Source organism: Trachurus japonicus, chromosome 23 (assembly GCF_045865225.1).
Source record: "Trachurus japonicus isolate A0001 chromosome 23, Traja_1.0".
Lineage (NCBI taxonomy): Eukaryota > Metazoa > Chordata > Actinopteri > Carangiformes > Carangidae > Trachurus > Trachurus japonicus.
The window spans coordinates 10,772,804-10,800,102 of NC_140929.1; the positions used below are offsets into that span (position 1 = coordinate 10,772,804).

General features: G+C 42.2%; 1 protein-coding gene across 1 annotated transcript in view; it reads left to right on the top strand.

Annotated features, from left to right (window-relative positions):
• Positions 1-289: 289 nt before the first annotated feature.
• Positions 290-27,299, top strand: part of tmtc2a (transmembrane O-mannosyltransferase targeting cadherins 2a) — a 57,010-nt gene continuing 30,000 nt past the window's right edge. Inside the window, exon 1 of the mRNA XM_085768865.1 lies at positions 290-722. Within this exon, the coding sequence (XP_085624991.1) occupies positions 640-722 (83 nt within the window). The 5' untranslated portion in view covers positions 290-639. The remainder of the gene's footprint in view (positions 723-27,299) is intronic.

A 27,299-nucleotide genomic window follows, 5' to 3' on the forward strand; every position in this document is an offset into this window, starting at 1 on the left:
TTTATATATTATGACATTAGTTTAAATCATAAAGGTCTGTGACACAGACAGTGGATTTTTTTTTTTTTTTTTTTTAAATATGAATCAGTATTATTGTTATTATTATGCATATTAAAATAAAATGTTGCCATGACTACCTGCCTCACTTACTGTTCACAATCAACCTTCATTCCGGTCCATCCTTATAAACATAGTTATTTCCAACTCTCTCCACCACCTTGCTCTCCAGTGCAGAGCCCACTGCGCAGGCTCCGCCTCCCTGAAAACCACATGCGTCTCCCCACTCTGCTCTCTCCGGTGCCAAGGCAGAGAGATGCGCACACCGAGGAGGAAGACCGCAGCACAGAAATGCGCACAGCTCTCCGTACGTAGCCTGACCCGGCGTTAGCTCCGCATCCCCGGCACCCCTGACCCGTCCCCCAACACAATGGGTTAGAGGGGAACATGGCAAACTTTGACACACTTTGCATGACATGGGAAATGCCTCGCGTTGTCTGGAGAGCTGCGTTGCCGAGCGGCTGAATTGAGAGCACAATAACATAGAGACTTAAAGAGAAAGAGAGAAAGAGAAAGAGAGAGGAGGGGACCTGAATCCAGTCATTTCTAATCCTGGCTCCTCTCCCACTTTGCTTTGGAGAGATGATCACGGAGCTGGTGTGCACCGCCGTGGCTGTGGGTCTCTATCTGAACACGCTGGACGCTGATTTCTGCTACGATGACAGGTAGGTTTCGCCCACAGAGCTCCCACCACCACCACCCGCTCCTCCACTTGTCATCTCCTTGTTACCTCCGCACGGAAGCGGGAATAGGAGGAGGGGAACGGGACATTGCGCCTGCCCGCTTGTTTGCATGTGCTTTTTGTCCGTAGCCTGTAATAAATCACTGCTTATTTGTTAGGCTGTAGTGAAAGGCACAACCACGGGGAGAATGGAAAAAGGGGGGGAAGTGTAGTAGTAGGAACCGGGAGCTGCGGGGTGAAAGTGTAGTAATGTAACCAAAACATGCCAGCAAGTGGTGTAGTCCTGCAACTTGCACTAGTACTGCTCTTTTGCAGCTCACATTGCTCCACACAACAATTTGTAGCATGCAACATTATGTCACCCATCCATTAAGATGCTGCAGAGCTGACAAAGCATCCTCACTGGCATAGTTGAATCATATCCACATCACACACATGGCTCATCTTCATGGTGATTAACAGTAGGAAAAAAAAGAGGTGAAGTTCAACATGTTGTGAACTGGTCCCTTCGCCTGCTGTGCACATGATGTGGTTCAGATGTTCTTTGTGTTGATGAAGCACTCTTGCCTCTTCTAACAATGCCCCGGCCTGAGGGGAATCCAGCTAATTTAAATGGTGGAGGGGAGTGTTTTTTTTTTTTTTTTTTTTACAAACAAACTGCTGAATAAACACGTGAACACACCACTGTGGAGGGACATTGAGAGAAAAGCTCTGCTGAGAAACAGTGATGTACCATAGAGGAATCTGTTCCTGTAACAGATGTGCATCTTTTGTTATCTGTTCATTTTAATGAAGTAATTGTAAACTGTTGTTCAACCTGGTCTCTACAAATTCACTCTACGCCTAAGATTTTCAGTTTGCAATGAAAGAAGGAGTGGATTGGATGAACTGCAATCATAGAATATTTGACATTTTTGCAATGAAATATCCTAAGAAGTATGTTTTTTTTCCCCTATTTTACAGCATTTAAATGTGAAATATAGCGAATATTCTGACCCTTGGGGATCGGATGATGCTTTATTGTGCTTTGTCTCATAGATCTAGAAAAATAGGCTGTTTGAGTGTGAGCGGGTCTGCCTTACATTTATGCTCCACAGCTGTTCCCCTCTGGAAATATTGACTAGACAGGTAGTTCTTCATTGGCTGTTAAGTACTGTATATGGGCATAAGGGGTTTTGGCTCTGTCAGAACTGATATTAATTGGTCTTCTGTTATCAAGTATTAAATCATAGAGTGAAAACTACTGATATGCATGGTATGTGGTAATTTTTTCTTACTGTGGATTAAAAGAATGAACAGACAGTGAACAGGTCGCCTCCCTTTCGTCCACAACTCAGTCTGGTAAGCTTCTCCAGGCACTCAAAGGTCAAAGAGCCCCCCGCCAACCCCCCACCACCCACTCTACTTTTCAGCACCATCGGTGATCCCTCTTGTGTGTTGTGTGTGTGTGAGCAAGACAGAGTGTGTGTGGAGGTGAAGAAGGAGGCGATGTAGTGGAGAAACGTAGCGCGGTGGGAGAAATGAGCTTCGTATGCCTCCATGTCTCCGGTTACATCACACCTCACCACGTATCCCCCCGTAAAAGCGGCCCAGCGGTTCTTCATCTATCAGGCTCGTCCGGGACATGTGACCGTGACACTGCCAGGTTGTCAAAAAAGCCCTCGGTGACAGATTACCCGTGGCACTGCCCCTGCCTGCTCCAGCCTACGCTTGCACTCCATCCCCTCAGTGAAAGTTCAGTATCTGCCAACGCCGTGTATCTATCAACGTCACAGTGGTAATTTACACTCTGGGGGGACAGAAACTGAGGTTTCGGTTCAGAGCTCTCAGATGGAGGAGGTTGAATACCAATCAGAGGTCTGACCTTTCATGGTCGTTCATCAAACGGTGTCCTCGCTCGGGGTCAAGAGTCGTGAGCTCCCGGTCTCTTCCTGTGGGGATTAGAAGAGAGTTATGAGCTAAAGGTTAAAGCGAGAGAAAGATTGTAGCGTGGAGGAGAGCAGCTCTAATCATTCTGCTCTGGAGTTGTGTTAAAAAAAAAAAAGACTGTCTTGGTTTGTAGACAGATTTGTTTTTCTGCATTTATCCGGTGAATGGAGGTTTATCTGACCTTTCACCTTGTAATCAAATTCTTGTTACACATCACATGCAGCTCTTAACATCCTAGACGAGATGGCGAAGCTGATAAGTCGCCTGTGTCTGTGTCTCTCCGACTTGTGGGGATGTTCTGGCTGCTCTCTGCTTTTTCAATCATGTCAAGTGTTTTTCCTGGGCACTGCTCCGGGCCTGGCCAAGCACTGTCTTGGCCAATGGTAATCCCGACGAGAAGCCGATGACTAACTTTTACGGGAGCTGGGAAAGAACTTGAGCCAGACCATTTTTGATTTTGGGGGGGAAAAAAATCAAGATGTGATCTGCTGGTTTACAGTCAGGCTTTTCTTGGGTTTAGTCAAATATAAGGGCAGGCTTTTTTTAACCAATGCTCTCACACTATGTTTGTCCAGGCTTTTGGATTGATTGCCTTGGCACTGTGATCACAGATTGGAAAATGTATTTACCATAACCTCTGATCTCGCTTTTGAATACCTATCATTGTGGCTTTTGACAGGTTAACAAATGAGACTTTGCATGATGCAGACATTGCAGTGATATTGGTTTTTAACAGCACCTTCTGACAAATCGATGCGGTGATGGATGTCTTTACCATGAAGACTAAGGTATTATTCAATAGACACCAAACGTGAAGCAGGGAAGAAGAGATAAAAAAAAAGGCAGCAATGTGAAATGAAATGCATCCTAAGTGGTTTTTGGCGTTCAGAGTGGTGTATCCTGAGACATCTGTGACCCCAATCACGTCACAGTCTCTCTGTGCAACTCAGAAATGCATTATGGTTCCCTGGGGGATTGAAGTGAAAACATCTTCCCTCTTTGTTTCAGAAGAGCAAAACAATTTAATCAGTGGGTGAAGGTCCCGGTATGGAGGAGTTTGGTGGGTGAAGCTTGGATTTCTCTCACTGGCATATTTCCTTTTTACAAGCACCGTGAAATTTAGATTCATTCTCTATCGGAAATATCCTTGCTGTTAAAACTGAAACTGGTCGACCCAAACCGGGATTTAAACAATTAAATAGGCCACGGAGTAAAGTGACTCAAGTGAAGTGCCACAATGAAGCAGAGGATCAGAGAGTCTGTTGGTCGCAACATCTGTTACCTCTCTAGCTTGGTTTCTGAGGTTAACCGATAAATGCATCAATATGGGATTGTCTTAAAGAAGTGTCCTTTCATCATCGGTCAAACCATAGTGATTTGACTTGAAGTGCTAATCAACTGCCTTTATGAATGTTAATGGGGCACATGTTGTTTAACCCATGGAACACACGTATGACACTATGTATAAAACTATAAGTATAAACAATATCTCTATGAAACCTTGCAGAGAGCATTCAGATATGAAAGGAACTCTTTTCTTTCTTCCTCATTTTGATCATTCATGCAACTTGCAATTTGTCCTATACCCGATGTAATAAAAAAACACACTGGGAGCATTTAGCTGCTATAGTGACACATGTTTCCTTGGGACAGTTAACTAGAGCAGGATGTTAACACGGGGCTAAAAGGGGAGCAAACAAATTCAATTCAACAAAAGGCAAATGTATACTACTGTTGTTCTATCTCTCAATTTGTAAGCAGTCACGTTGTGCCCCAAACAGCTTAGCCCTGCATGATAACATATAAAACTCCAGGCCTCACAGTCACGTATCCTCTTTGTTCAAAACCAATAGGCCAGGCCTATGACTGTAGTGTTACCAGGGACTAGCTAAAAAGCTAAAAGATGCAACAAGAGAAGTTATTAGGGTTTTCCATATTTTGGCAGGCAAACTGCTTTTCTGGGCCAAGCTAACATTTCTTCCTCCGAAATGTCAAAGAAAATCTGTTAAAATGGATTAGTAACACAATTATTGTCTAAACATGTAAATTTTAATCTTTTACACCTACTTAGTATTATAATTAATGCACTGCTGCTTTTCACCACAAAGTGTTGCGTGACATTTCGTTTGAAAACATTAATATAAACTTGATTTTTCCTCAAACCACTACTTTTTAAAAGGAAAAAATGTGTTGAAAAAGATATTAGACCACAGCAGTGTTGTTCTATGTTAATTCAGCAGCTCACCAAACATCACTCTGCTCACTTGATGCTTGTATTTGATCACGTTCCACCAAGAGGACCCATATAATCTCTGAATCATCTCTGTTATTGATTAAGGCTCATGTTGTCTTTAATGGGTTGGCACTTCCAAGGCTGACTGTGTTATGTTTCAGCTCACTCTTGTAGATGTTGCCAGGAATTGAGTTTCATTCTATTTATATTTATGAATCATAACATACATTGTCTCAAGGTCGGGACCTTACAGTACAAGCAAGCAGTTGTGGACAGTTGAGAGGAAAATCCCCCTTTTAACATGAAACTGGACTCGGAGTGGGTGGCCAGCCGACTGTCTCGACCGGTTTTGTTGAGAAAAGAGAAAAAGGGGAGAAATTCTCGTGCCTCTTGCGGAATAATTACCTAAAACATGTGCCCCAGTTGTGTTGAGGCTGTTTAAGTTACACTATGTGCTCGGAGCAGACAAATATTGAGGGAAGAAGTAGGCTAATGAAATGAGCGAGTAAAATGTCTTTGACTGAGTTGTGTGTGTGGTTAGTAATACTGTTGAGGTGTAAAAGCTTGTGCCTGTCAGGAGGAATTTTCGCTGTAAGCGTTTTAAAAATGAGTAACATCGCCTCGAGACGAGCAAAAAGTTAAAATGAACAAAGTGGTGTGGATAACCAATGGAAAAAAATCTTCATGAATAATAGTGTGAGATGGTTTTGAGGTAAGAGGAAGAGGTTTCACCGATTTGCGTACATGGGAGGATTATGTGTTTTTGAGGAGGAATGGGCAAACCTCACGAAAAATGTGGTGTGGTGGTGAAAGCTCATCTGGTCATCTGCCACAATTGTATGCAAGTCAAGAATTAACTTATTCTTTTATTTACTGACCATAAGAGTAATGCTATTGATGCATTGTTTTCTTTTGCATACTGTAGCCTCCTTAAATTTAGGGGTGCAGGGCTCAGGCTACCATTCAAACAATAGGAAGGCGGGAGGAAAAAGTCTCTTCTTGATTAGTAGCAGATTTAATTCACGTAAGCAGTTAGTGGTCAACTCAGCAGATGTGGCTTTGAAACTGCTTTAAAAGCCACAAATGAAGGCTTCAGAAACCAGTATGTTGAATGGGCTGATTTTAGAAGTTCTCTTTGGGTTTATAATGGTGTCCAGTTCAGTGCTTAAGGAAAGAAATGGCAGCAGTTGTGCTGAAGACAGGATGAAATGTTAAAGCCCATCTCCTTGTGCTGGGATGTGCTCCAGCTTCTGCAATCCTTAAAAGGGGCAGGAAAAACACTCCTCTGGCAAACACAGCAGCCTGCATGGCTTGTTTTTCATAATGAAAGAGTGGTGAGGCATACACAACCCAGCTTTCTTTCTTTATCAGAGGCATATTATGAAAGGTATTGTCATCATAAGCCGAATCTCTTTCATTAATAAGACGAATCTCCTTCATGTATAGTTCTAAGGTCTGCTGCACCTTGAACTTTTGACTTAAGAACATGCTGAGGGTTTGCGGTTTCTTCCCGCTCAGTGTCCCTGCTTTAATGATGCACACTGATGTGGCCATGGGGGGATTTGTATTTTTGATTTTGAGGTATCTTTTTCTCCTAGCACTTGCTCCAGTTACTTTCAGGGAGTTTTTGAACATTTTTGAAATAATCAGATTATCAGAAAAGCTTCCAGCCAAAGTGAGTCACAGGGTTATATTCACAATCCCTTATTGTTTGTGCTGGATGGGGTCTGGTAGCATTCATAGATGCAACATAATGTAATTTTAGTCAATTAAATTATTCAACAGTGCTTGGTCATTGTCAGCTTGGTGTATGAAGGGCAGAATTTACTCAAGATGAATCAATAAATTGATAAAAATCTTAGGAATTGTTGGTTGTAGTCATAGATTGAGGACTTTGATGAATTTCACTGCTAGGCTTAATAAATGTAATACCTCACAGAACCTCTAAGAGATGGATTTGTTTATTTTTAGTTTGTCCCTCCTTGTCCCACTGGGTCCCAGCAATACACACTGCTGTTTGAGGCTGTTGCTAACCCTTGGCTGGCCTTTATGCTTACCAGGCCACAGTCGACCCACCCTTCTGCCAAGACATGACCGCCAAACCTCAGTCCCACGACCCTCCCTGTATACACTCCTTATGTAGAGATCCCAACACACGGGTATCCACAGACAACATTGCCAGCATCCCGGATGTTACACAGGGCCAAAGCCGTACATTTATCATGTAACACCCATGCTAGATTTGGGGGAATGCAATCCGCAGAACCGCAGATAAAGTGGTGAAAACATAGTCTCGCAAAGCTTCTTATCTGGCCAACTGCATGTGTGTTCATCGTGCTCTTCTTTAACTGAGACCCTTCATAACTGTGTTCAGCAGTGTGGGGTTGAATTTCCACCACAGTGCACTAAACTCACTTTGTAAGCAAAGCTCCTTTTTGTGGCGTTAGATTACACTTCGAAGGCTGGCATCCGCTTTTCCCCTTTAAACTACGAGGTGGACTAAAACAACTTAGAGCAGTTGGGGTGTAATATAAAACCAAGCCCAAGCTGGTGATCACACGAATTTCAAGCAGTTACCCTTTCTGCCTTTTGTAATCAATATCCATTCAGTATCGTCTTTCAGTGACTGTGAAGTTTTTTGTCTGTGGCTCAGAACAGCTGTCAGAACAGAAAATCAAATGGGTGTTTTTTTTGTTTGCTACACTTGACAAAGTGCTCGTATTTCACTACAGCCAACATTAGTTGTGACTGTGAAAAGCACTCTAAAGTCAGCACTGACTTTCATGAACCACTCTGGATCTGAATCTGGAGTGGCCTGTTTGTACATGAGGAGGTGGTTGTGCACTGACAGCCTCTCGCTGGTGATGGTGAAGCTGCTGTTAGTGGATGGTGTAAATGATCAGGTTGACAGAGCAGGCTGGTTTGTATGACCTCTGTGCTGCACATTAGTTATTGGAAGGTGTTGGTGGGTTCAAGGCGGAGGAGGTCTGATGTGGTCAAGGAAACATCTGACATGAGATGTTGATTGATTTGGCTTAGGCTCAACTTAAATAGGTTGAAATTTAGAGAAACTTATTTGCTTTTTTGCAGAGAGGCAAGGCAAGACGGATTAGCATTGCTTACTGTAAAGACAGGAAGCAGGGGAATACTTTAAAAGTATTGGCAGGTGAATTTTGTCGACTGCACCAGTAGGCTATGTGTTCTCTCAAAACTATCTTTAATTTTTAATATTTTAAATTTTTGCTAGTGCTCACCATTCAGAAAATTTAGTTATGAAGAGCTCAGTGAAAGCTACACATAAAATCTTGTGTAAAATGTAATGGGTGTTTAAGCTCTGCTAACATTTTAAGATGACTGCTTATCACCTGCAGCAATAACTTTTTCCAACAGCCTTATGCCTTATGCATTCGGCTGAGTTGGAATAAATTGCTCGAGAAAATAAAATGATATAACACAGTTTCTTGTACTGCCAAACAATTTTTTCGGTATTGCTATAATGTTATGAGGTAAAAGTCATTTTTCAGTGCACACTATGATGAAACTACCATTCATCTCAGCATGGGACACTGAAACTATGCTGTGCCGTAATTATAATTCTAAGTGCCAGTTGCTTCACAAAACCAATACCAATAGAGATTCGTTAGCTCGGCGGCCTTGGCGATGAACCTTAGCCGAGCACAACGCACACTCTTTCCATCTTCATGCATGGCTACTCCGCCTAAGTCTTGTAAAATATACTAATATGCATAAGGCTTTCTGGGTCAGAACTGGGCCAACTGTGGAGTGGCTGGTGTGTGGGGGGAAAATCAGTTTGTGCTTCTCACCTCATAAAAACCTGAGAGGGGGAGATTGAGAGAGTTGGTGTGAGGGCTTTAGGGATTTAAGGTTCAGCAGAGATCAGATGACAGCCCCGCTAGCTTTACTCTAGAGTACAGTTAGTGTTTGCTATTGTGATGTAGGAGGAGTGAAGTGATTATACTGGACGGTTTGTCGCTCAAGTGTGCTACAGTTGCTATTTGTTTGCCCTCAATGTCTTCATAGCATGATGTCAGACATTTATTGCTGAATGGAGGTGGACATGGACATCATACAGATGTTAGGGTATAATTCAACCACTGAACAACAGCAATCAGTCCTCATGTATCTTCTTTTTTTTCCCCTTATCTGCCCAAATTCTCTGTTTCTGGATGGATAAATGTTTTATACGCCATATACTGTGTTCATATTTCATTCCCATCCATTTGATTTACTCTGCGGAGAGAGATAGCCTTACTCCATTTCCTGTTTCCTCCTGATAAACGCCTATAAGTGGACTACCACAATAGATGTTACAGATAGAGGAAGTGTGGAGGCCTCAGTACAGCTGTGTTGTTTTGCTTCCAGCCCAGCGACAGTCAGGCCCAGAGGCATTATGTTTTCAGGTCGTCCATCCATCCCATTCTCATGAACCCAATATCTCTGCAACACCATGAGAGAATGTCTTTATTTGGCGTAAATATTTACTTGGGATTCAAGGATGAACTAACTGATTACCGTGGTCAAAGGTCAAGGTCATAGTGACCTCAGGAAACAGTTTCAGCCTTGATATCTCAGCAATGCCTTGAGAGGATTTGGTGCAAACATCAAGATTGAAGAAGAAATTGACTAGATTGCTGATTACAGGTCATGGTGAGTTTGTAGTCTCATTCTGATTAGTTGATTTGTAGCTTTATTCTGATTGGTTGGTTGATTTTTTGGGTGGTTGGCTGCTCAATGATTTGCAATGCAACCAAAATTGTAGGAGCTGCAATTTCTTCCAATGTGATGTTTTTTTGCATATCGTGCAGCCCTAGTTTATTTATTTGTAGCCATATTTTAATGTGTTGGTTGGTTTGTAGCTCAATTCTGATTGGTTAGTTGGTTTGGTTTGTCTTCTTATAAGTTGGTCAACTAACCAATTTGAATACGGCCACACATCCATCCCATTTTCATGAACATGATATCTCAGTAACCCACGGAGAGAATGTCTTCATATCTGGCTGAGCTGATTTTAGGTTTTCAATCACGAGGCAGCATTTCAAGTCTAAATTTGTTGTGGCAATGTGGCACAATTAAAGAACGTGGAAATTTCTGTTAAAAAAAAAAACAACAACTATAGATTTGTTCAGTTAGAGGCAATCTCCATGGCTGGATGCTAAGCTGCACTCGGTTGGAAAGTGGATTGTAATTTCCTGTTTAACCATATAGCCGCAGTTTTTTGTTTTGTGGTACATCATTTCCTGCCCAATCGAAAACACCAGCTCATTCAGGTCTGGCTCAGTTGGGAAGTTATTATTCTGTGTTCCGAACCATAAAGCACATCATCCTTCAAGTTAACTATCCGCCCTAATTATCTAGGCAGGGTCAGGAAAGATTTAAGCCAATTTTCCCATTTTGATGCACTGCCCTTTTAAGCATTGCCCAGTACTCTGAACCCCTCATTTCTGCTCAGCTAGTCTGGCCATGGTATGAGTGTCTCATTTTTTCAGGTACCTGGAGTTTGCTGGAGATAAGGTGAATCACAGTTTAAGTAAACATGGCAGGTCTTACTGCGAGCAACCCACACTGGAAAGCAGCCTTGATAAATGGGACAAATCTGCATTTGATAATAGCCGTTCTCCCGCCTCGGTCGGCCCGAGATAAACCAGCCGCCGTATTTATCTTGCTACAGAACGTAATTTGTTTCTCACCATCATATTGATATTCATGGATCAATGGCTAGGGAAATGGTAAGGTTATACTGCTTTTATGAAGAGCTATGACAACACTGTAATTTATTTTTGATGCATTTTGCGGGGGGAATTTACCACACCGCACAGTTTTATCTCCACAGTTTACTCTTTCAATTTATTGTTATCTTTTAATCTGGTGGACTGAATTGAAGGTCACTGAATTATGCATGTTGTGCGTTTGAAAAGAAAGAACATGACCAGTTTGTGCTCTGTGGTGCATTTTCTCTTTCATTTTGATGAGAGACATGCAGCAGGGAGCTCGGACTGTCGATACTTTGATTGGGTTCCCCCCATGCCTAAAAAGAAATTCAGTAGCCAAGGGAATCAATCTTTCTTTTTCATGTGAAACTGAACTAAGGAAACATCTAAGGTTGTTTCCCTGTTGTAGACTTGGATCCGTATAGCCACAGTTTAGAAGTCACCACCGAGTGACACGGTGCCAGCTCATCCACCACACTGAGTACAACGCATCAAAAAAAAAAACTACACACATTTTCCCCTCAAGGCTCCCTCCCTTACCGTGACACCACATCCAGTACATCCATTACTGAGCAGCCTGACAACGACAATTTAATCTTCACTCCTTGGCTTCACTGTTTGTTTTCCGTGCTTTGACCAGCAGCATCTTCTTACCGATAGTGTTATCAGAAGGAGAGACATAGGGCTGTACCATGTGACGCTCCTTGTTGCAGACAGGGAGAAGATATTTGTCTGGGAAATGAAAAGACTCGTCCTCTCTCGCCTCTCTCACACACAGATGTGAGGATGCTATCATTTGTTTTTCGAACGAAATGGCTTCCCAGTGTGTTTGCTCCAAACTGTTTGTTCTGCAGCTGTGGGAAAGTTTAAAGAAAAGCCAAACACTCACTTTCTTGCAGGGAGTCAAGATGAGGAGATAGATGCCACTCTGGTGTCATATGGGGATTTTTTTTCCTAAGTGGGTATTAAACCGTTCCTGTGAGTAAAGCCTCATGTCAGTCCTCTTTAAGTATGGAGACAAAAGGGAAGTGTTCAGTTTCTTTCCGTCAGTGCCTTTCGATGCCTGTGATTTGTATGTATATCTCGAAAAATAAGATGAACAACTTGGCTACAAACACTTGTAACCCAGTCCACCATGCGAATGTCGTGATGTTGTAGCATGACATCATGTCTGCTTGTCCCTCCAGTCCATCTCAGGAGGGAATACAGTACTTTTATGATGTTATACGATGCGTTTTATGGATTCATAATGGAGTTTCCTGCTGCATTTTAAACAGAGCCATATATTTTGGAAACCATGCCGATAGTTTGACAAACTTGGATCATATTAACCCTCACCCCCCCTGTGGGGAAGTGCATTTCACATATTTTATTATTGCACTGGATTCTGTCAGTCTCATAACTCATAAAGGCAATAATTATTTATGCCTGCCCTTGTGCCATTGATATAGTTTGTATTGCTAAGTTGTTTCAGAGTTGAATGAAAACATGGCTTGAGTTAAAGTACCCCTGAATCACTTTAGCCAACTTTAGCTTTGTCCTGATTTAAGGGTCAAATGGATGGGGTTTGAACCTTTGGGATGACTTCATTAGCTCCAATGTGAGAGTCGAGTTGAGGCAAATGGTTTCGTTGTACCAGCCGTGTTCAACAGATCACAGATCAGAATTTGAAAAGATCTTAGATAATTAGCAGAGATCATTGAAAAGAAGACAGATTTGGTCGGGGTTGGCCCCCGTGGTACCCCTCTATAGCTGCCGTTTCTCTCTGGCTAATGCTGGAATGTGACAACTGGTCACGGCAGAAGAAAGGGAGGTCTATTCTGGATTGGATACAGTCCTGTACGGTCTTTTAGCGCGGCATACTTGGCCATTACAAATGCTGCGTGTGAATCTGACCACTGAGGGCTTCTAAAGCAGAGAGAGGCCTATAGCTGCCCCAGAATGTGCCACTGCAGGGTGTTGTATTTTCTTGTCTTTACGTACAACGCAAAGGTACAAATCCTCCACATTCTCAAAATAGCGGCATTTGCGATCGGATTACAGACCAATTCTAGTGGAGTATTAAAGTGATTTTTTTTTTCTTTCTATAAATCGGAGACAGAAGGCTTTTGAGCAGAAACAGAATGCTGCTTTGTTTCTCCAGCTGCTCCCCTGGCAGCTCTGCACCAGTCAGATTCTCCTTTGGCTCTGTGATTTGTCATCAGCAATTAAAGTTGTCCTCATTATAATCTCCGCAGCAGATCAAAAATGATCCGGTTTCTCAAAAGAGCTCCGAAGTTTGAGCAGTTGTTCGCTCTTCACAACAGACCGGCATCGCAAAATATAGAGCCCTCATATCCGCATTTGATTAGCCCTCAGCGAATGTACTCTTTACTTTTTTATTCCTGTGTGTCAGGGGAGCACTATTGTTCAATTTTTGAAGTTTGACTTTGACTTGTATTCTTTTTTTTTTGGAGACTGTGAGAAAAGGAACTTTTTTCCTTGGAAAGGAGCAGCAGCTCCAGCTGGACGTGGTCAAGGTTGGCCGTGCTGTTGGTGCTCTGCGTCCACACCTGGTGCTCCTCATGTGTGAGCGTAAATTTGAACATGTGCTCATGCAAATTATTACTGCTGGACTGAGGTGAAAAGTGAGCCGAGAACATTGGCAGTCCTTTTCTGAGCCGTGACTCTTCACGACCCACTGACATTCAGCTATTCCCTGTAGAGATAAATCAATGCCAGGCACCGTATTTGTCCCCGTAGCGGGAGTCGTCGTCACCACCCCTTCCAATTTTAATTCAAGTAAGGAAAGAGCAGACTTCCATAATCATGAGTTTAATCGGGTAGAGGTTCACATTTTTATAGGTCACTGTGCCAACACCCGCAGCTTTACTGGAACTAGGCCAGTTGAATTGATTGTAGGGGCAGAAGGTGGAATGAATTAAAGAGGTGAGGGAGAGGGAGTTGTACCTGGCGCTAAGAAGAGACAGGATCACGTGCTTTATGGTGAAATGGAGCTGTGATGGCAGCCATGGCAGGATATTTGGACAGAAAAATGATTGCCACATTTTCCAGAAACAATAAGTTTGAATGAATTCTTTGTTTGAATTAACTTCACGCAACAGTACGTGTCCGTGTCTGACATCACTCCCCATTTATCGCATACTGACTACAATTTCCTGTAGTATATTGTGAGTGCCTTTGATTTCTGACTAACATAAATCTAGTGTCAGATGGTCAAAATTACAATTATATTGATTGAATGTGTAGTTTTTCCCCCCATATTAACACTTTTTAATTTCTAATGTAATGTAACAGGACTTTTGCTTGTTTTTGTATATTATGATTAGACAGGGAAGCGGCGGATTCAGACCGCACTAAAATAGGATAATTGCACCTAAATTCCAGCAGAAGCAACAGTGTTGTATCTGTGGCAGGGAGCTGAGATACAGGAACATCTGTCTGGAATTTTAAATCATATCCCCAGCCTGTACACAGCTGTGAGTTTTGTATTGTTTGGCTAAGTCAGAGAACGGCGCTCGGCCCGCTTTTAATCAAGCATCACATTTATCACCGTGGATGCAGACGACTCAGGGAGGCCACCCTAATTACCCGTCCGCAGTCAGACGCTGTAATTAACTGCCGAGACCACGCTAGATGCAGAATTTTTGGACAGACTGATTGGCTGCTCATTTGTTTTCTTGCAACGTGCTGGAGGTGTTTTTCTGGCTGGATCCCACCGGTGGGATTCATGGATGGATGGATGGATGGTGTTAAAGTTGGCTGCGGTTTCACTGATAAGAGCTGGATGTGTTGAGAAAGCCACATGGATTTAAGAAACCATATAAGTCTCAGCATTCACTGCTTCTGGATATTGGCTCATTTGAATGTGTTTCTCATTATGGATCCCACCGGGCACAGTACCGTACTGTAGGCATAAGGCATATTTACTGGGTGAGACATTTTTAAAATACCTTTAAATTTCACATTATAAGGGCTCCTATCTTAATGCATGAGGGGCAACATCTGTATGTAAGGAGCTTTGTTCCAAGCAGTTCCTGGTGGTCTTTGGGGTGTTCACGGAGGCGTGAAACTGTAATATGCTCTTGAATTCAACTGTTACTACCCCCAACCTCTGGTTTCTTATGTTTTTCAATTTGACTGCATTCGCAGATTTAGATTTAGATAGCCTACAAATACATACACAACATATTGTCATAAAACCTTGATTAATTCTAAATAATTTTCCTGAATCCCTTAACTTCTAACCCAATTTCCTCCTTCACTGTGTCTGTTATATTTACGCCCTGTGGGAGCGTAGAGCATTAGTTTTATTAGCCATTGATTTCCCGCAGCCTTCCCCCTGGTGGGGCTGAGGATTCATCAGAGCCCTTTTATCGACACCATCACTCAGGGAACGCTGCGGTGGGCCTGGTCACCTTTTTATTTTTTAGCTGAGGCGGCAGTGGTGGCATAGTTGTCAGATCACCTCTATTTTGTGCAAGCGCCTAATGGGAAGTGATCAATCAATCACTTAGATGGAGATAAAGACGCGGCAATCAATCTGGTGAAAAATAGATGAAGGCGCCGCACTCACAATGATTGGGTTCATAATTTTTTAACCACTTGAAATGCAGAGTACTAAAAATGTCTTGGTAAAAAATTAAAATATTTCAGCTGATGACAGTGGACTGGTTTTTAAACCTGAAGTTTCATCTCCAGGTCAGGTGAAATATCGGACAGCTCATCATCACAGGAATATTTTAAATGTAAGCCTTTGCTTTCTACTGATAATGATAGATATTAGAAATACTGATACCACTCTCATGTTTGTTTCTTTAAGAAAGAAGCTCGAAGGTGGTTAGCTTAGATAGCAGAAAGTCGGGAAGTGATTCTTGGTGAAAGCTAACTCCTGGGAATACCAGTGTTGATTTTACATTGTTCCATTGTGTACTGATAAAACAAATGGGATGTAATGTGTTAATTAATGAACTTAAAAGCTATTAGATAATTTATGTGGACTTTGGACAGAGACAAAGTGTTTGCACCTGCTTCAGGCCTTGCGCTAAGCTAACTGCCTCCAGGCTGTGGCTAAAAGGACAGGCCCAAGAGCTGTAGCCTATAAATCTTTATCTAATTTTTCAATAAGAAAACTTATTGTGTTTCCTGCGATGTTGATAACTCCCACTATTCAATACAAGTGCACAGATAAACGTTCCAAATTACTGTTCTGGGATTTTTGCTTCATTATCAGCAAAAAAATTAGGCATGTGTAATTTTTAAACCTACAACAGTCTCAATATTTGGAAGTCCAGGGATGTGAGTCAGTAACCATTACAAATTCCCAATACAGCACTGCACATCTTTTAAAGCACTCTCCATTCACTGATTGTTCCGGCCTCCAGCTGCTAAACTCCTGGCTCTCAGTCAACGCTTTTCAGACTAATGAAAGTGAGACCATGTTTGATATTCACTTAAAGGCCATAAAACTGGTATAAATAATCGTTTATTTGTCTTACCATTGATTTTAAGACATTGTCGATGTCTGTTTAAGTGCAGACTGTACATTTAACAGTGAGCAGCACGGTGAGTTGTCTCCGGCCTTTTCAGAGTTCGCTGTTCAGCTAATCAGGAAACCGGCTTCACAGGGGACATGAAAGAAAGTCCGTGGCCTGACAAAAGAGAGACAGCCAACTTCCTGACGCTTTGCTCAGACCGTTTCAGCCTCTTTGAAGCCGAGAGCCCCCGGAAGAAATCTGTTTGTCCCGATTGGGACTGAGGATGTAGAGGAGACTTTATCTTAATCAGCTCCGAGTTGAAGCTGTTGATGATGAAGCTAAAACAGCTGGATTTTCAGTGATGAGGAGCAACTATACAGACGTGTGCCCCTTTGATCACTGCAATTAAAGTCACAAATTCTTATGTTACTCAGTTGGGCTTGGGCCAGATGTTGATGTGAGTGGAACGTAGAAATGTTTGTAACTGTAACCTACTCCCTCTGCATAGCTGCTGCCTCCAGGCACCTCTCCACACTCTCTTTTTGTGTGTTTCTGGCGGGTGAGTGATGGCGCTCTGTGTGAAACCATGAACACAGGGGGCTCTGGATTGTGGTTGAGACCTTGGTAGCACTTTATTGGCCGGAAGACAAATCTCATCTCTGCAGCTGTGCCCCACACTGGCTCCAAAACCTTACAGGGTAAAGTAAACAAAGCATATTCCATTGTAAAAATAAACGATTTGAAACTGAAATTAACATATAACCTTAAAATAAAGATTAGTGTATGTTTAGAAAAACCACAGCACTTGACAAAATGATTTACTATTGTGCAATACATTACCGAATAAAATATACAAACAAGTTCTCAACCAGTGTACAATAAGATCTCACCACTCAATCTTAACAAACACTGTGCTCCTGATATTTTATGGTGATATATCCTGCCTTTGTTTACCTTATGAGGTAGTGAAAGTTAACTCAAAACATGGAGCCCTACAAATATCAGAACTACGGTGTCTTGGGAGGGTCAAAAAGCAAGGGAAGCTGGATTCTCTAGGGATTAGACAGCACATCACCATGACCTAGCAGTGGAGGCTAATGCCCTTCAGAATGATCCTCCCTCTTTCATCAAGTTGAATGAAGTTATTCAGCATTTTTGGAGCATTGTGTGTTCTTTAGTTGCTCTTGTGCAGCTTGACAAAGACAGGAAACTGATTTCTATTAATAGCTTTCACAGCTTTCATCACAGAAGCTTTAGACTACATTCACATTCATTGAAATCTCCTCCTATTAAATGTGACAGCTCCAAATTGATGCTTTTCTTATCTGTTGTTTAGACAAATCAATATTTTATTAACATATTTTGACTCTTTTATGGCTTTTTACCAACAACATTATAGTTGTTCAGTCACAAACAATATCAGCAGATTCATTCATAAAGAAAATATTAATGTGTTGCAGGCATAGACTCTGTTTAGGTTTGAATAATATTAACTATTTGACTAATTTAGTATGTTAAATCCATAATAAATGGCAAAGAAATACCATATTAAATGAAGTAATATACAGACAATGACCAAAAACTACCACTGTAACTCTGATTCCAGATACAAGGTCAAATATCTATGTGAGAACATGTACTGTGCAATATTAGCTCTGCTTTAAGCCTGCATGTAGGAGTGAACCCATGCACCTGTTGTGTGTGAATGAGCCTGTATGCTTTTTGTGCGCATTAATTCTGCGCTGCAGACAATGACACATGACTCAGTCGTATTTTCATTGTAATGCAGAACTCCAGACAGAGGCGACAGACTGTCCTGTTCTTTGAGATGTTTGTGCGAGTGTTGTGTATTTACATAGGGAAGTTGGCTGCATCTATACAGTAAATATTCATTCAGTAAACACTTGATCAGCAAGCATTTCCTCAGAGGAAACATGCATCCGTCGCATGGATCTGAAAGCAACAAATAAAACATTAACCTTTGCTGTAGCTGCAGCTGTTTAGCAGAAATAAATAAAAAAATCCACTGTCTAAATCCACGGACTGCTTTGTGTAATTTAGTGTGCTGCACACTAATCTTTAGATGAGGACTTAAAGTAAGTCATTTAACTGGTCTATTCATTTCCCCAAACTTCTCACTGGTTATTCTGCACCCTTGGGAAAACTGCTGGGAGCTGCAGGATGGGCTATTTTTAATCAATGAAAAGATGAATCCAGTGAACTGAGCAGGAGAGAGGAGAAAAAAATGTAGGTTAGTGCTTTGAATACAAAGCAAGTTTCATCCTGTGTGTCTCAGGTTTATTTTCAGTAATATTATAAAAGAAGATCAAAATCTTGCCAGCGTTTTTTCTTCTTTCTTTCTTTTTTTTCATGTGATCGGCGCCCAACCATGTTGAACACCACCCAACAGCAGTTTATCACTGTTCACACGTTTTGAAATGATGTGGAAAGAAACAAATAATTGTATCTGAGTCGGGGCATAAAATCTGCCAAATTAATGTCAAATTTAGTCGGGAAGGGGAAGAGCACAGCTAAGCATAAATCTTTCACAACCAGGCCGCTGGCAGTATGACAGGGTTTTTATGAATGCTATCTGGACATTTATGCATTTTCCCCTCTCCTCCCATATTCGTGCCACATTCGCGTGGGACGGAGTGTGGGAAAGCAGTGGTGCCACTTCAGCTCGGGGTATTGTTCTGCCAGTGGTGTGGTTTGACGTATGATGTTTGAGCACACCCTTAATGCTCAGTTCCTGACCTTTCAGCATACAGATACATAAACTAAACAGATACAAGGAGTTGATAAAAAAAGGAAATATGCTATTAGCGCCTTTTATCTATCTATGAGGAGCCTACAGTGGAGCCACAGTAGAGACACTACTAAAGGATAAAGACATGAAATCATAAAGGAAGAGCTCTGGATCTCAGTCTTTCATCTTCACTATCTCCTCCTTGCCTGCCATTGTGCTGTGGCCACATACTGGCAGGATTATAGAAGCTGATAATGAGCCAATGAATGAATCACTCAGGCCCAGCCAGCAAGTGTAATAGCGTTACACATGATTATTCAACCTTGCATTATGATGGATGGGTAGGCACCTCTAGGACTGAAAACAGGACCAGATCTCCATGTGCTCAGTTGACTCATGTGGTGCGGTACAATATGCTCCCTGCAAGAGTGAAATTTATGCAATTCTTTTTTTTGTTCATACTCAACCAGCTGTGGAACAAAGCCCTGAACTGTGTTTTCCTGCCAACTGCAACACCACATGGAATAAGGACTCTGCATCGTATAGATTACAGGTTGTGTTGTTCACAGTGTGAGTGTGGAGCCCTGAGCGCACACACACACACACACACACACACACACACACACACACACACACACACACACACATCACACACACATTGACACAAACACTACACACAACCTTAAATCTGATTACTCTTTGACCCCCGACCTCCATGCATGTCTCAGAAACTCTATGCACTCTATGATCACTTTCTAATCCTTTTAGCATTGGATTAACACAGAGGTGATCTGGACCCTGACACCCACCCACACATGCACTGCACTCCCTCTAGTTTTAATAAACCGGCCTAGTGCTCGTGAGACTGAATCTCAATGAAGGAGGAAGAAGTCAATAATTTGTGGCGAGCATCTTCCCATTGGAATTCATCTCGGAGCATAAAAAAGAACTTGGTCTAAACAAATCCCTCTCCCTAGCAACCATTCCCAGCTCCTCCTGGGGGACCCTGAGGTCTCCCCCTGCCCATATGAGTCATACAGTCTCTGAAGTTCTCAGTCTGCCCTGGGGCCTCCTACCAGTTGGATGAGCCTAGAGAACCTCCAATGTCGTCTTAGCTCCCTCCGGATGTCTATAAGCTCCTCACCCTGTCTATAAGGAAACTATAGGAAACTCATTTCGGCTCCTCGTATTTACGATCTCACTCTTCCAATCACCCAAATCCCATGAGCACATGCAGGCGAGGGCCGGGATGGAGATCCGCTGTTAAATTGAAAGCTTCCAGCTCAGCTCAGTAGGCCGGTACGATGCTGACTCTGCACCAGTCACGCTGTCAAACCCGCGCTTCCTTTTATACAAGACAATTCGAGATAGTTTAACTCCCTCACTTGAGGCAACAACCCACGCCCCAAGCTGAAGGGAGCAATCCACCGTTTTCTGACAGAGAATCATAGTCGGAGACATGGAGGTGCTGACTCCCATCTCTGCCGCAAACCGTCCCAGTGCGGCGCTGGTTGTCACGGTCCGATGAAGCCCTGATGCTGTCTTATAGTTTAGTGGAAATAACAGGAGAGAGAACAGAGAATTCACATTCGGATGATTTCAAATTACAGCGGCGACTAACAATTACTTTCATTATCAATTAATCTGCTGCTTATTTTCTTGATTAATCATTTGGTAAATTGTGAGAAGACTGGAAACAGGCGACGGATGGATCCAAAGAGTGAAAGACCAATTTACAGTCATATGACAAAGAGAATGACTGAATCTGAATCTCTGCATTAGAGAAGCTGCAATCAGTGTTTAGCAAACAATGGCCTTGATTCCACTGCTTGCCAAATTACTGAAGATAGTTGATTAATTTTCTGCCACACTGATTAATCAGCTAATCATTGCTGCCGTTCCTCAAACACCACGATTAAACACACCCCTCATTATTTTTCTGTTTTTCTGTGTTGGACTAATAGACCAGCTAATGATTTTCATGATTGATTCACGTGGAGATTATTTTCCTCATTAATCAATTGATTGTTTGGTCTAGAAAATGTCCGACAATAGTCCATCATCTTCAGATGTGTTGTTTTGTCAGAGCAGCAGCTCATGAACCATACATCCTCACTCAGCTCGGATTAAGAGAAAACAGAGAAAACTCAGTTATACAGTCATATTTTATGTAGATATAACTATCAAAATAGATCATCTTTTCTGCCCATCAACCATTTGCCAGTCTTTTCAGCTCCAGTTGAAGTATTTTAACCATTTTATTGTGGATGGAAAAGATACTGTAGATTTCCAGGTTACATGTTTTCATATTGTGGACCTGCAGGAACCAGAAGTCCAAACCGTTGTGGTTTATTGGGAGTAGACGTAGGTCCAGGAATTATAAACTAAGAGGAATTCACAATGGTGCTCAAATCTGTTGTTGCTGCAGGTATCTTTGTACCTGCAGCTCAATCCTCTACTGAATATAACCTATGAAGAAAATACTGCAGGCCCCTGAGACAGCTCCTCCTCCTCTTCCCTCAGACCTTCTTCACAACAGTCCCTCTGTTGTTTGTGCAGCAAGTTGCAAAAGGCCCATATTGTTTGGGCTTTTCCTAAGATAGAAGCTGACATTTGTGAGAGGGGTGTGATGATGAAATCTTTAGTGGGGCAGAGACGGCAGGTCCAACAACCGCTGATTAAGGTCTTTGGTGAGCAGAGACAGCCCGGATAGTTACAACCAGTTCTCACAACTCAACCTGCCACCTTGTCAGAATCAGGACATCCTTCACGCCCCAATCTCCACTCACTGTTGAATGTTGTTTTTCTCTATGAAGATTTTTTTTCTTATTTATAAAAAGTTGGCAGCTGCTCTGTAGTCACACCGATCGTTAGCGGCTCCACCTCAACACCTCAAACTCTGTGCTGCCGCGATATGGATTTGTTTTGTCCCTCCAGTACAGAGACTTCTCTCTTTTTTTCTCCCCCCACTTCTCACACAGTCTTAATCATCTGCGTTCCTGTTACTCCTGCACAAAGCCAGCAGCATCAGCGCTGTGTTTACTTCAGCAGTGCGCCAGCCCAAGATTAGCATTGTGTGAATAGGCCTGTCTTCCACAGCTCTGCGCTATGCTAATTAAGCACTCAGATTGCTCAGTAAGGAGATGGAAATTTAATAGATCTTGGCCACATGAGGTGCTCTCTAAAGAGCTCGGTGCTGAAGCAGACTTCCACAGCAGATGCGTTTAGGGAGGGAGGCGATGAAGAGATGAGAGAAGGAGGGAAGGGAAAGGAGGAGAGGAAAATATGGGAAAACTTCATGAAAGCTACTGTAGAAATGAAGAAAAGAAGATGTGTGGAAGTAGCATCGAGAGAAAAAGGACGTAATGATACCCATGGAATAATGCGACCGGCCAGTAACTATTAATACTGCTGTGTTTTTTTTATGATGATTGGCTAATTCACCTCATTGCTGCTGTCATGGAGCAGGAGGATGCACTCTGCTAGAAAAGGCTGTAATTCAGCCAGTGCTGATTACGCGAAGTGAGGCAGTTTATACCGCAGATGTTTATTAGAGCGGAGCAGAGCGACCAGTGCACACAGACAGACCTGCAGACAGACAGACAGACAGGCGGGCCCAGATGTTTAAAAACAGACTCGAGTTCCTCACCGAAACATTTCAACTTTTTAAAGCTCAGTCAGACCACAGGGAGCGGGAGAAGTGTGTGCGTGCGTGTTGTCTCAAATCCGTAAACTAAACTTTACAAGGATGCAATTAAGGAAACAACTCGTTTTATAGGATGCAGTCTCTGACTCGGGCGATTCATGATTCCAGCGGAGGGGGAGAGGGAGTTAAGACGTCTCCATGGCCCCCGCTGCCTCATGGGAGTTGATTAGAGGAATAATGAGCCAGGCCTGAGTGATTGAAACTGCAGCTGGAGTATTTCATAAACAACTTAATGCACTTGATTAAAAGGCCAGGGAGATTTTATAAAAAAAAAAAAAAAAAATAGTGCAATGATGTTTTGCACTAATGTCCTTTCAACATGCACACAGATGTAGATCCACTTGTCTGGTCTATAATTCCACCTCACTGAAGACTTCCATTTATTAGAAAACTAAAATCATGTTGCCATCTTGTTATTGTGTTTAGGACAGAATCTGTAATAATCAGTTGATTAATCCACCATCTGATTTAATCGGCTGATTGGAGCCTTTCAGAGACGTACCGTATTGGTATCAGTGTATGCATTGGTCAATAAGAACTGATGTGTGAAAACTGTGAAAACTCCTCTTTTTTTGTACCTTCATCAAACAATGCAAAAACCAACATGTAAACATAAGGAATGTGGACAGATGAATCAATTATCTGGATTATTTATTCCCTAATATCAGTATTGGAAACAGTCCTAAAAATCCCATATGTTTGGGCCTGATGATGGGTCTTCTAGAAACATCATGGTTATGTCATTCAAAATAACAACTATTATAAATATATTTTCTTAGTATATGGTGAGAAATCATAGTTGTAGAATAAATACAAGTTGCATTGATATTTATTAATATATGTGTGAATAGTTCTGCTTGTGTGTGGATAGGAATTGCACTGGAACAAAGTAGGGTTGCGTAATCGTGTGAATGTCTGGACTCTTGTTTTCAGAAGTAAAGGCCCTTAGAGCTGGGTTTTTTTGATCAACTTCTTTTTTAAAGCCTATAACAGACATTCACGTCTAAATCAGTAACAGTCAAAGTTTTTAAAGAGGCCTCCTCAGTTTTTATTCATAAAGGTCCTTCCACTCAGAATTCTTCTAGTTGTGTTTATCAGGGTTGTGCGGGTGGGGTTGGATTAGACGTGACTCACACTGGCCCTGGCAACATACTGTAAGCAAACAACCACACAACCATCACCAGATTTTAAATAAGATGTTGCTAAAAAGAAAAAAAAAAACCCTGATTGGCGCAGGAAGGACTTGACATCAGCTTCTTCTCACTGAGCTCCACCCTCCTAATGAAACTAGTGGGGAAAAAAACAAAAAAAACACAGAAAATAGTTCCTTTATGTGAAATCCCACCCGTCACAGTCAAAGTGCTGATTGAGAAAAATATGCCAGGAAGTGATCCCAGAGCTGAGCACTCACTAATTCACCTGCTGGTGATGAGCTCATTAACATTAATTGTTGGTGACAAGCTGAAGCTAGAAAACACAGTGGTTGTGTTGTCGCTGCTTCCTCTCAAACAGATGCAACATCCGTATTGACTAAAAAGATTTTTTTTTTTAAATGAAATGACTTGAATTCATCTTGGATTCACCTCAGTAGTCGACAGTGTCTCTTTATCCTTTCTGTGTGCAGGATTATTGGCCCTACTGTCCCTTAAAGAGGCCCAGTGAGCTTCTATAGGCGACCACAGGCACAGCACATGAAAAAGCAAATCACTGGTGGTGAGATCACTGTGGAGGGAGGGAGGGGGTGGGTGGCCAGGGATGAGGGGTGGTAGGGGGAGTGATGCATTTGCATATTGAAAAAAGACACATACCCAAATACTGAAAGACGGCCAATTTTCTCCTCACTAAAAGCAGCGGACAGGTGAAAGAAGACCTCACCCTCTTTTTTTTTTTTTTTCTTCGGACCCCAGAAGGAAGAAAGAAGAAATCCCAAACCGCTAATGTCTCTTTTCAGCCTCTGATGGAAATCCTTCTGAATTTACCTCCCCTACGCCCCCCGACCACCCCTCCACCCCCCACCCACCCGCCAAAAAAAAAAAAAAAAAAAAAAAATTGAAAAGACCAAACCCGTCCTGTACTTTGAGGATTGTGAATGGAGTGCCCCCGCAGCCTGCCTGCCTGCCCCATATACGACGACTGAATACAAAAGACCCCCCTTCTGTAAGAGCAATCACTCCGGGAGACCACTCTATCTGCACCGCTGCAGCGACGGGCCTCAATGGAGCCATCAGCACCGACTCTGTTGACACACATGTGCACGCACTCGCAAACACAAAAGACGGACACCTTGCATGTAACTGTTTATTCACACACTCTCTCTCTCACACACACCACACACACACACAGCAGTACTTTCAATCCATTCCCAAACCCTCATGGCTAATGGATTCTTTTCATCCTCCAGTGCTGGGCAGGAACAGGGAGGGAGATGAGTGGCTGGCACTGATTTGAATATTTAAATTATTTATCACTACAGAGTATTGAGACCCAACACATGCCAAGGGGACACGAGGGAGCTGGGTCAGGTTAGTTGTGTAGCCATGTTTTGGATTTGATTATGTCCTGTTATTGCCACTGGGGAAACAAGGCCACACTTACGTATACTGACTGTGATGGACACAAGATTTATGCTTTTTAGTAAAGGCTCAAAATCTTTATGTGGATTCTGAGGATAATCACTGAGCGTGTGTTGTGTAATGCGAGCCTGGTCTGGTTTATATACACATAAGACATTATTATACTCAACGGAAATCCAGCATTAATAAAACTCTCAATGTTGATAATCATTATATATCAGGTTGTGTTTATTGCTCTTGTATCCTTGAGTCCTCCCACCCTCGTAACATCATACTCATGCGCTGTGTGGGGACTGTAAAACATTTTTTATAAATAATAGCTCAATGTTGGACTACAGTGGAAGAGCTTTGTAAACTGAGTGATGTAATGCGCTGGGTCCTTCACAAATATCGGACAGGGGAGAGTTCCACTTTGGCTTCAGAGCCTGAGAAACACACACACTCGCCTTTTCGCTGATGGAGAGAACAATCCTGGGAAATGGAGGAATTTACTACAGCTCACGCGATGACAGGGCTGCAGGCTCGGAGGAAAAAATACTGAAATTAAATTAGGAATAATTCATTGAGCAATCATCGCCTTGACAGCAGACCTGCGCCATTTTCTCATTCTTTAATTCTGCTTCTTAATTGTCTCCTTGTCAGTCTTTTGCTTTTACCTTTCCACTCCAGACTGCAGCTCCCTCTCTCTCTCCTTCTCTCTCTCCCTCTGTGCACTCAGCTCTGAGTTACAATCTCTAGACAAAGGAAGTCCTCGGCTCGCCCCCTTGTCGCTGTCCTCTTCCTCTTCAGCGCTCCAAACACAGAAACCAACGCTAATGACAATCACAACCTGAGAGAGGAAGGCGCTTTTGCTTTTTTAATGAATCATTGCTGCACTCGCTTTAATGTGATTTTAAAAGAAGATTTTCTTTGTTTGCCGCAGCACTGGAGTCTGCATGAAGTCACTCATTAGTGTCAACTTAATAAAGGCCCGTGATACATCACATTGCATCCAGTTAACTATTATCTTCTGTTTATGTGAGCGAGAAGCCTGAATGTGAATTAAAGCTGATGAAGGATTCTTTACTCGCGTTATTAGGATTGTTTGAATAAGTTTAAACCTGCACTTGTAACTTCATTAATTGTGGCATTCAAAATGAACCTCAGACACTTGTATACAATCAACAGCTTGATGACTTAGTTCATGAAGCTCCTCCATTTTGGCCCAAAACACATTTCCCAGAACCCATTTTATTCTTTTCTTTGTTGTCTCAGTGTTTTCCTCCGTCAGGCTTCAGGAAAACAAACTCCACCACAGTCCTTTTAATTGACACTCAGCTTTTGCACAGTGGCTCCTGGCTCTTGCATGACGCAATGTGGCTGCATGCAGTGGTTTGGCTATTTAATTTTATTTATTTTTTATGGAATATTAACATTTGACTGCTGTTCTTTGCAGCCTCAGGCTAAAAGCTTAAACACAGCCAATACTGAAACTGCTACAGTGACCAGACTTTCAAAGAGTGAGATCTGAAGGTGCTGAGCAGCCTGATACCTGCAGAGACACTGATAAGATTGTTTGTCTCCCATGGCAGAACATTGAAGAAAAATGAAGTCCTTATTGACCTGATAAAAAAAAAAAACACACAACTTAATAAAACTGTACTTTTTTGTTTATTTTTATATTAAGAATTTGAAATGATAAAATAATAATATGGACTTTATTTCCATTTCATATCAGTGCTGTACCCTGGTGTCCATGCATAAGAGGGCATTGCCTACCTACAGCTTAGTGTAGTTTAGTTTGTATAAAGCCTGAGGCCACTGTTTTCCATTCAGCCCCTCAGAGACGCACTCTTCTGGTTCAGGCTTTTAAATCTCTCAACCTTAATGAATTTCATCTTCAGTCTTTAACTCAAACAGTCTCCACCCAGTTTTTTTCCACCTCAAAACAAATCTGAAATTGTTTGAATAGTGGGAAAACACATGCTTTATATAGTGCAGTGTTAAAAATGCACCCCACATAGGAAACACAGATTGTTTTTCCCACTTTGCCCCAGTGACTACTTCCCTTTGGCTTTGTTTTATTTGGTGTTTGTTAGTTTCCTCGTTGGCACCGGCTTCCGACAGGCCACCCAGAGTCAGTCAGGAAAGTAATATCTGCATATATATTTTTTGTATTGACACA